General features: G+C 44.0%; 1 protein-coding gene across 2 annotated transcripts; it reads left to right on the top strand.

Moving 5' to 3' along the window:
- The first annotated feature begins 64 nt into the window (after window positions 1–64).
- On the top strand, window positions 65–8,238 carry KPNA2 (karyopherin subunit alpha 2). 2 transcript variants are annotated; one of them, XM_049811645.1, is made up of 11 exons: window positions 65–634; window positions 2,623–2,738; window positions 2,836–2,973; window positions 3,387–3,475; window positions 4,310–4,578; window positions 5,793–5,887; window positions 5,976–6,239; window positions 6,867–7,100; window positions 7,185–7,367; window positions 7,475–7,624; window positions 7,746–8,238. In XM_049811645.1, the coding sequence occupies exons 1-11, from the start codon at window positions 583–585 to the stop codon at window positions 7,836–7,838; spliced, it is 1,683 nt and encodes a 560-aa protein (XP_049667602.1). In that variant the 5' UTR covers window positions 65–582; the 3' UTR covers window positions 7,839–8,238. The 2 variants fall into 2 exon arrangements, with proteins under 2 accessions (XP_049667602.1, XP_049667603.1); XM_049811646.1 differs by lacking the exon at window positions 65–634 and adding an exon at window positions 1,741–1,815.
- The last annotated feature ends 1,452 nt before the right edge of the window (window positions 8,239–9,690 follow it).

Here is a 9,690-nt window from a genome sequence, read left to right as displayed (position 1 = left end):
GTGGGCTCGTGCTCTCAGCCCCCCCCCCCCCCCCTCCCGCCTCACGAGGGCGCGCGGCCTGTCGCGCGCGGCCGTCACCCTCCGTCCCTCAGGCGCGTCGCCGCCTCAGGCGATCGGCTTCCAGCCACAGCCACCCTTCTCCCCGGACCCTCGCCTTTAAACCCTTCCCCTCACGGGTCTCCCCACGTCTGGCTTCGCGCCGCCTTCCCGCCCTTGCCGCTGGCTCCTGAGCCGCGCTGTCGTTAGCTCCGCTGCCTCCCATCGGCTCCATGCGCGGCTTCCTTCCCTCACGGCCCTTGTTCCCTCTCCCCGTTACCTCAGCCCCAGCTTAGCCACTGTGGGGTCGTTCGCCCCCAGGCTGTCCAGCCTCCCTCCACCCCTCTGTGGCTTTCCCGTACTGATAGCAGCCCCTCAAGCCGTGACACCTCCCTCCCGCCCCATGGCACGTCCACCCCGTGTGTCGGCCTGCAGCACCTCGTCCGCGGCCACCTCGAGCTCTCCCTGCCCTGGAACACCCATCCGCGCGCTCTCCTTGTCTCCTTCGTCCAGGTTACGCTGCTCCAGACGGCGCGCTTCCCGGCAATGACCTGGCGGACTTCCTTCGCGCAGGCCCTCCGATCCTTCTGCATGCCAGGTGTTTTACCTCTATTTCTACTTCTGAGCTGCTCTTTTTCAGACTAGCCCCTTTCAGTATCTCTGTTTGTGAATGATGCGCTTTCTCTTCTCTTGACTTCTCCTGTTTAAATGTTCTTGTGATGTTTTTATTTTACAAAGCTCAGAACTGTAAGGCCCAAAAACCGCTATGTAAAACGTCACTGGTAGTTCCTCCTCTGCATACACCTTTGTCAACTACTGTGTGCATCTACAGATCAGTATAAATGGTTTAATGTAATGGTTTAACACACAGATGTCTCAATGTGCGTCTCTGACGCTTCTCTGCCCTGAATTGTACATTATACGTGTGGAAATGCCTGAATTGCTGGCAGAGTCATGCTTTTCCCCCCAGGTTTTATGGTTTGAATTACATCTCCTGTGAAACAGGGTCTCCTTTTATATTCCGTCCCTTGCAAATAGGCCAAACCCATCTGAAACGATCCCCAATCTGTCGATTTGCTGGACATGCCACAAAGGCAGGCATACTTTTTTTTGTCAATCGGTACGATTTAGTTTTGATCTGGCCAGGTTGCTGTTGGTGTTCTTTAAATTCCTGGGCACCACGTTTCTTGGGGACAATGCAGGGAGTCTCAGGAAAAGCCTGCGGTGGCCTGACGGTTACTGAGGTAGAAATTAGGCTGTATGTGAAGAAAAGGCATGTCACTGCCCCAAACCGCTCAGAGCCTGAAAAATCTCCCTTTTCTCACCCCATCGGGGGGTGCAAACCTCCGCCCGGCCATCCTACTCGCGTTCTCCGGCTGAGCCGGACCCCATGTGAAACTACAAATCCCGGCATGCCATGCGCCGTCTCCCGGCGAGGAGCCCCGCGGTCTTGCCTGTACTGTCCCTGCGCGTTGAATGCCGGGAGTTGTAGTCTCGAGGGGGGGGACTGGTATTTGAATACGTGACTCCCGGTCTGGTCTTCCGGGAGCACGGTGGAGATTCGTTTCCCCTTCCTCGCGAGACGAGCTGCGTTTCAAACCGGCCAATCGAAAGGTTGCTATGGCTCGAACTGGCCAATGGCAGGGCGAGGGCGCGGGAAATTTAAATCCCGCCTGGAGCGGCCGCTTGCAGTGGTGGTGTGCTCGCAGGTTGGGAGCGGCGCGGCGAAGGGAGGACGGCGGTGGTGTCAGCGGCTTGTGCGCGGATCCCGCGGCGGAGGTGGCCGGCTACGGGGGCGGGAAGGAAGGGAAGGGGAGCCTGTGGCAGCTGTCGAGCCGTGTATGGGGGAGCGGGGGTGCAGGCCGTACGTCGGGCTGTCAGAAGGGACTGGGCTCCGCTGGCGGTAGGGCAGGTCGGCAGTCCCTGGGGGGGGTGGGGGGGGGGGGTGTCTCCGGAGCCTTTCGGGCTTCCACGGTCACAGGCCACTGCATGGAATGGGGCGTCCCAGAGCAGGCTGTGTGTTGCGGCAGAGTTGTGGCCGAAATGAAGCCGGTCCTTATGCAGTGGGTCACCTCGGAGCTGACCAAGGTGCAGGGGCCTGCTTCCTTAGCAGCGTAGCTGCTACTACATGCCGCTGGCTGCATCGGTACAGCAACCACCCCCCCATCCCCCGGGAGGGGTGTTCCCTGTACAGGATCTCACTGTTCCCATCAAAAGGGGCCGGGGTGGGACTGGATGGGGGTGCCTGTGCAGTATAGGTATGTGACACAGTGAAAATAGTGTGTGCGCTGCCTATAGGAAGGAAAACCAATCTTCCTCCTAAAAACAATGACTCTGATGATGTTTGTGGCTGGAAGTGCCTTAAAACAGTGTATGCGTGTCTACTGCTTTTGTGTTAGTGCTAGAACTTACTGTGACGTCTAGGTGTTTAAAGAGGCAGCTGTTAAGATAGTAGTATCTCTGATCAAGTCAGAGGCTGTTATTGTATCCAATATGGACAAATGTCTCTCTTTCTCAAGTATTGATCCCAGTTTTTAAATTTAAGTCTTGTGGAGTAAACTTGCTGTTAATTTTCTCTGTTTTCAGGCTTGTTTTTATCTGTTTCTCTCAAAAATCTAATAAGCAAGATGTCTACTAACGAGAATGCCAATACAGCAGCAGCTCGACTAAACAGATTCAAGAACAAAGGAAAGGATACTACAGTGAGTATTTTGATGCAATTAGTACTTTAGCTAGCCATCATCTCTTTAAACATGAGTTGTAAAAGCCAAGAATTTACTATGAATGTATGTCCTCCAGGAAATGAGAAGGCGGCGTATTGAAGTCAATGTAGAGCTGAGGAAAGCTAAGAAAGATGACCAGATGCTTAAAAGAAGAAATGTTAGCACTTTACCAGATGATGCCACTTCTCCCCTTCAGGAAAATAGGAGCAATCAGGTAAGTAGATACTTTGAACAGGCATGCTCGGAGGTCTTGCAATATAAGCTTATGCAGCCACTCTGGTAGGAATCCCTTCTCATGTGGGGGACAGCACTACTGCGTATGCATTACCATCCTAAGTCTGTACTACCAACTCCAATGGACAACACTCAAAATGTAGTTTAGCCAGTTGTGTTTAAGCCTAGTATAAGAGTGGTATGAAGCACTTGATTAAAAAAAGCTTTCAGTAGTTCAGATAACTGTAGACAAAGCTGCAGCTGATGAGGTTTTGGAGTATCACGTAGTGGTACAATCCTTCAATAAAGGAAGTGGTTGTAAACTGGGGTCTGTTCATAGTATTGTAGAAGGCCTCTGTGGTCATGAAGACACATGCCTCTCTCAAAGCGTTCATGTAACTTTTTATTGTACAGGTTTCAGCACACTGGTCAGTTGAAGAAATAGTCAGAGGAGTTAATAGTAATAATATGGAGCTTCAGCTACAGGCTACTCAAGCTGCCAGGTAAGGACTTTAGAGGTAACCAATTCAGCTGTGCAAGCCAGGAACTAGACAAGGTAAAAGAACTGGCTTATGAGCTTAAGTGTCTGCTTATGGCAGCAGCTGTGGCTCTTACCAGACAGTATTTCAGCAAACACCTGAGTCAACCTTATATACAATGTTTAGGTACACTTTAACTGAGTCATAATTTCATTGAAACCATGTGGCTTTTGAATATTTGAAGTGCCTGAAAATTTTACTAGGAAGTAGTAATTCTTTCTAGTGGCTTTGAGGTGGCAAAATAAGCAGTAGTCCATCTTAGAGTTGTAGGAGTAATAATAGTAAACCCTTTTTTATAGCAAAATAAGATATCTTTAAACTGTTAATAACTGACTCCAATATTTGGGTGCAGTGATCTACCTTAGAATAATGTGAACAGTAGACAACTGGGGTTTGAAGTATGTGAAGTTTTGTTTCTCTTTCCAAATCTAAAATCTTTTTTGCAAGCTTGTGTGTTGCTGCAGTGCTGCTTCTGGCAGTCATTAACCTCTCTCTGCTGAGAAACCTCTAGCAATTCAGATGTATTATGACTCTTGCATGTCTGCTTTATTTCAGAGTCTGAACAGAATCTCTCATGTAGTAAAGACATGCCAAAACCAATATTAACAGAGGTTAAGGAAGCTAGTATTCAGCTTGTCTGTGTTTCTCCTTTGTGTTGTGTTGCGTTGCCTTATCTGAATGTTAAGGCAATGCTAAACCTCTTCTTTTTTTTAAATATGGATTTTTTTAGACTATTTAATCTGTTTGTTCAGATCTCTGCAAGCAAAAATAATGCTTTCTGTATGTCTTCCTCCTTAGGAAACTCCTCTCAAGAGAGAAGCAGCCCCCAATAGACAACATAATTCGGGCTGGCTTGATTCCAAAGTTTGTCTCCTTCTTGGGTAGAGCAGACTGTAGTCCTATTCAGTTTGAATCTGCCTGGGCGCTTACCAACATTGCTTCTGGCACATCGGAACAAACAAAGGCGGTAGTAGATGGAGGGGCTATTCCAGCCTTTATTTCGCTATTGGCCTCTCCCCATACTCACATTAGTGAACAGGCTGTGTGGGCATTAGGAAATATTGCAGGTATGTCACTATGCTAGACAACTCTATTTCAGACCTTATTTAAGATAGGAGGACATTACTACTTACATGTTATGCAGCATGCTGAGCTTCTTGGGAGTTCTGCCTTAATGGTTTTCAAGTAAAGACATGCTCTGCGATGTAGAGTATGTTACAGACAATTCTTTATCTTCAGACCTGGTATAAGATGCCTTATGCAATCCCTGGCAACCTGTGGGTTGGATTATGTGTATTGCTTCCATATTTCAGTTCAGTTTTGACAGAGCTATATAACCATGCTACAACATAGGGCTTTTTAACATATCTCACTTGATGTTTTTTGTGACTTATCAGTGAGCTCTGCTCTGTGTGTTGACTAGAAGGGGGAAGGGAGGAAGCAGAGGGCTCACATAATTGTGTATGTGATGGCCAATAATCCTTGCTTTGAAGCAAGGACTTACTGATGTGAAAGTACAATATACTGAAGTTTCTCATGCACCTTTCAGGATTATGTGATCTGCCAGTGTTGGATCCCATTCTTAAAAAAAAACCCAAAAAACAAAACAAAAACAAAAACAAACAAAAAAAAAAAACCAAAACAAACAAACAAAAAAATGCAAACCTGGTCAAAATTAATAATATAGTTAAATATTTAATTTGCTGTATTGTTTCCAACAGCTCTGCCTTAGAGAACAGTGAAAATTCAAAATACTGAGCTCAATAAAAGCCTTGTTTGATTGGAGTTTTCTTAAAGTTTGTCCTTAGAGTTTTTTAAACTCAGTTATAAGGTATTTGTACTTTGCAGTAGAAGAATTCCAACTTTGACATTCCGTCAGCATTATACTGTAAAACTCGGTCATGCAACCAATGATTATAATGCATTTGAAGTCCCATATTATGGGAAGAGCTCTGTTCTAGTGGTAGGGCTTAGATAGGTTTTCAAAGAAGCATGCAAGTCCCTGCTTAGTTATGAACCCTTAAGACAAGCTGTATAGAAAACATATGCTAAATTACCTCTTTTTTAACAGAAAAAAATTAAGCTCAGTGGCTTAATTAGAAAAACACATGCTTGTCATATGACTTAACCATGGCAGTAGTTCTTTTGTCCTGTTTTTTCTTCTTATTTTATCTAGCCCTTATTAAGCAGTAGAAGAATTCATCCTCTAACACATAATGATTCTGCATGCACATGTCCCTCTATTCTGGTCTTCACCTGGCTATTTTTCTTGTTTTCTCAGGGGATGGCTCTGCCTATAGAGATCTCGTTATTAAATTTGGTGCAATTGAGCCGCTGCTGAGTCTACTAGCTGTTCCTGATCTCTCTTCCCTGGCTGTAAGTGTGCAGTATGATTCAAGTTACAATTGCTAATAAGTGAGTAGAAGAGCTCAAGTATGCTAATCATTTATTTCAACTCTTGCAGTCTGGATATTTACGCAATGTTACTTGGACCCTGTCAAACCTGTGTCGTAATAAGAATCCTGCACCACCCATAGAAGCTATTGAGCAGATTCTTCCAACTCTTGTTCGCCTCTTGCACCATGATGATCATGAGGTGTTAGCAGACACATGCTGGGCACTTTCCTACCTAACAGATGGTTCAAATGACAGGATAGAAGTTGTAGTGAAAACTGGATTGGTGCCACAACTTGTGAAACTGCTGGGATGTAGTGAACTGCCAATAATGGTAAGCCATCAGGCATGCAGATTACTGTTGGTTGATTTGAGTTGTGAATAAAACTGCAGTTAGAATAGGGTCCCTTTAACTGAATGGTTCTTTCCATACCTAAATTGGATGCTTGTTCTAGGTTTTGTGTGGGTGAGACTTGAGCTTCTATCTTGCCTGGACACTGCCCCATGTGAGACATAGACTATTGCTGTTAATGACTATCAAGCTTCTTTACTTAATCATTGGGTTTAACGCGCAGGCCAGCACAACAGCCAACATCCTTTAAAGCTTGCCTTTAACTCTAAAGTACTGTTGCAAATCCAAATTCCAGGGACAGTGTTTAGAAGCAGGCTCTGTGCACGCTGTAGTTATAGTACAATAAAACTGCATTGGTACTTAAATGGTTTTCCTAAGCTCTGTCATGGGTAGTTGTTTGCAGATTGGCCTTGGAAAGTGTGCAGTCTTAGCATGCTTAATGTCTGCAAATGTAATGCTAATGAGGAGCTTAAAACTCACCAGTACATAGCATATCATGCTGTTAACTGGGAAGACTAGAGTGGAGGGACATCAAATATGGCTGTACTTGTTTAAACACAGATTAGATGATACCAGTTTTCCTAAGTACTATTTTCATATTTGTTTCAGACTCCTTCATTAAGAGCCATAGGAAACATTGTCACTGGTACTGATGAACAGACACAGATTGTTATTGACTCGGGAGCACTATCTGTTTTTCCAAGTCTCCTTTCACATCACAAGAACAACATTCAGAAAGAAGCAGCGTGGACTATGTCCAACATCACTGCTGGGCGTCAGGATCAGATTCAGCGAGTCATAGACCATGGTCTTGTGCCTTATCTCATTGGTATTCTGAGGAAGGTAAAGAAAAACTATTTACTATGTTGAGGCTTTTGCTGTTACTACTACTATATGTGTTCCAATATCCTGCTTTTACCTTCACAGGGGGATTTCAAATCTCAAAAAGAAGCTGTGTGGGCTGTGACTAACTACACAAGTGGTGGAACAATTGACCAGATCGTGTATCTTGTTCAGGCTGGTGTTGTTGAACCCCTACTGAATCTCCTCTCAGCTAAAGACAGCAAAACTGTGCTAGTTATCCTGGATGCTATTTCTAATATCTTCTTGGTATGTGGATGCAGTATATTCAATCATTGTCCATGTTATTGCTAGTGGTTCTCCAGCAGTTGGTGCTGGATCTCTTTCCTGAGGTTATTCCATGCTATCTGTTGCAGGCTGCTGAGAAGATTAATGAGACTGAAAAACTTTGCCTCATGATTGAGGAGTGTGGGGGTCTAGACAAAATTGAAGCTCTCCAGTCACATGAAAATGAACAAGTGTACAAAGCCTCATCCACCCTGATTGAGAAATATTTCTCAGCAGAAGTAAGTGGCTGCAGGATAACTTTTCCCCTGCTTATTTTCTATTCTAGCATTTTCTATTCTAGCACTGACTACTAGGTTAAAATGCTACTGCTCTTTCAAAACTCTTTTCTTTTTCTTCTAGGAGGAAGAAGACCAAAATGTTGTACCAGAATCTACTGCTGCCAGCTACACTTTCCAAATTCAGGGCAATACTCCAGATACTTTCAACTTCTAGATCTTGCGTATATTGCAACCACCTACAAGTCATTTGGCACACAAATGACTGCCACCTCTTTGTCTTAATAGTTCCTCTTGTTTTTACTGTGGTTTTTATGTGACCTGTAGCACTTTGTCTAACTGAAACATACTTGAACAGTTCACAACTGTACATATGTGAATTTCTAACTGTAAACTTCATTCTTTGACATACTTGTAAATACTTGTTCTCTTTCTGGCTCTTGCTGTCCCTGTCAGGGATAAGGATGTAAGCGGGCAATACCGGCTTCTCACAAAGCATGAGCCACTACTTTGCAAGCCTCTTCATAACCTATTTCATTCTACATAACCTATTGCTGTAATCAGTACACTGAGTATGCTTCCAAAGAGGATTTATATTTGATGGTCAATAAAGTGATATCAACACATCAAACTGAACTGTGTTAGTTGTTCTCCTAAGGTGACTGATGAGTACATTCAATCAAAAATGTGTAACGGCAAGAATGCAGGTCTAAATGAGAGATTCAATGCTGAAGATAGATGGTGGTTGTAAAACAGCTTAGTCACACCAAGCTCTGACTTCTGCATGTAGCTGCCTTCTGTTAGTGCAGAACAAATGAATTGCTGCTTGTCTCTAGACATCTCTTACAGAAATCTGATTTGTTCTACTCTGTTCCTAACTCGGCTAAACTATCTTCTGCCTTATGGAGAAATATTTGAAGACTGTATTAGCAGTACTTAACTGCAAGGAATAGTGTGGAGAAGGGGTAAGTTAACCAATTGTAAATATGTTCAGGTAGCCTTAGCATAGGAAATGCTTTGGAGCAGTTGTCTGCTTTAGAGTAAAAATGAAGGCCTCATCTTGGAATCGAGTGATTGTCCCTTTACTTCTAAAATCCTTACACTAACCTACTCTGTCTCTAAATATGGTTGTGTAGGGTGAGGATTTAGGTGAGGGGGAGGGTAGGGAGTGGAGAACTGTAGTCTGGTTTTCCAGCTTTCTGGAAAAACTTGATTGATTTCATTAACTAAAACAACCTAGGACTCCCTAACTATATTGACTCAGCTCTCTGAGCTTCTCTAGCTCTTCTGATGGTGCAGGAGATGTCAGTTTTTCATAGCTAGCTTTTTCATAAGCATGACTTATATCTGAAACATAGCATGGCACTTCAATTATTAATAAAAGGGGGGAGGGGAACCTAGTGGGTAGGCAATTCTCCCAGAGTTCCCATAGGCTGTTTCTGCCCCTTTTTTTTTTTTTTTGGGGGGGGGGAGGGTGAGAATAAAAACCCAAACAAATACAAAACAAATAAAACTCTTGTACTTTAAGTGAACCTGATAAAATAATTGGCCCTAGTCTGCTTGTGTGCTTTCAAGTTTATTTTAAAGTTTATATGCGTATGTAAGTGGATTGAGTGTAACTCTTTAATTTCGTCATTAAGAATACTTCCTCTTAAAAGGACATTCTTTCTAAGCCTAGGTTATGATTCTCATATACTGCTACTGAAGACTTCTTTAAATGAGTTATTGCTAGTGTTGGAAAACGTCACCCTCACTTCCATTATTGTGGTGCAAGTCTACTACTAGCTATTTCACACTTGCTTACAAAAATGGTACCCTCCCTAACTGGAAGCTGATGATCTACATGTGTACCCACATGACTTCCCTGTGCAAGCTACTAGCTTGGATCTTGGGTACTGCTGGATAGTGATAATGTTCAAAAGGTAGTGGATAACTTGTCTGCATATACATTCGTGTCTCTTCTTATGGTTAGCAGCAATAATGTTTCCTGCAGAGCAATCACTTGTGAACTCACCTACATAAACATACTTCTGCTGGGCTATTTAAGCTACTTGAGTTTTTTCATCCAG

The sequence above is a fragment of the Accipiter gentilis genome, chromosome 10 (assembly GCF_929443795.1).
Source record: "Accipiter gentilis chromosome 10, bAccGen1.1, whole genome shotgun sequence".
Classification (NCBI taxonomy): Eukaryota; Metazoa; Chordata; class Aves; order Accipitriformes; family Accipitridae; genus Astur; species Astur gentilis.
The sequence above is the reverse complement of the archived record's forward strand: the minus strand, read 5'-3'. Positions and strand labels throughout refer to the sequence as shown.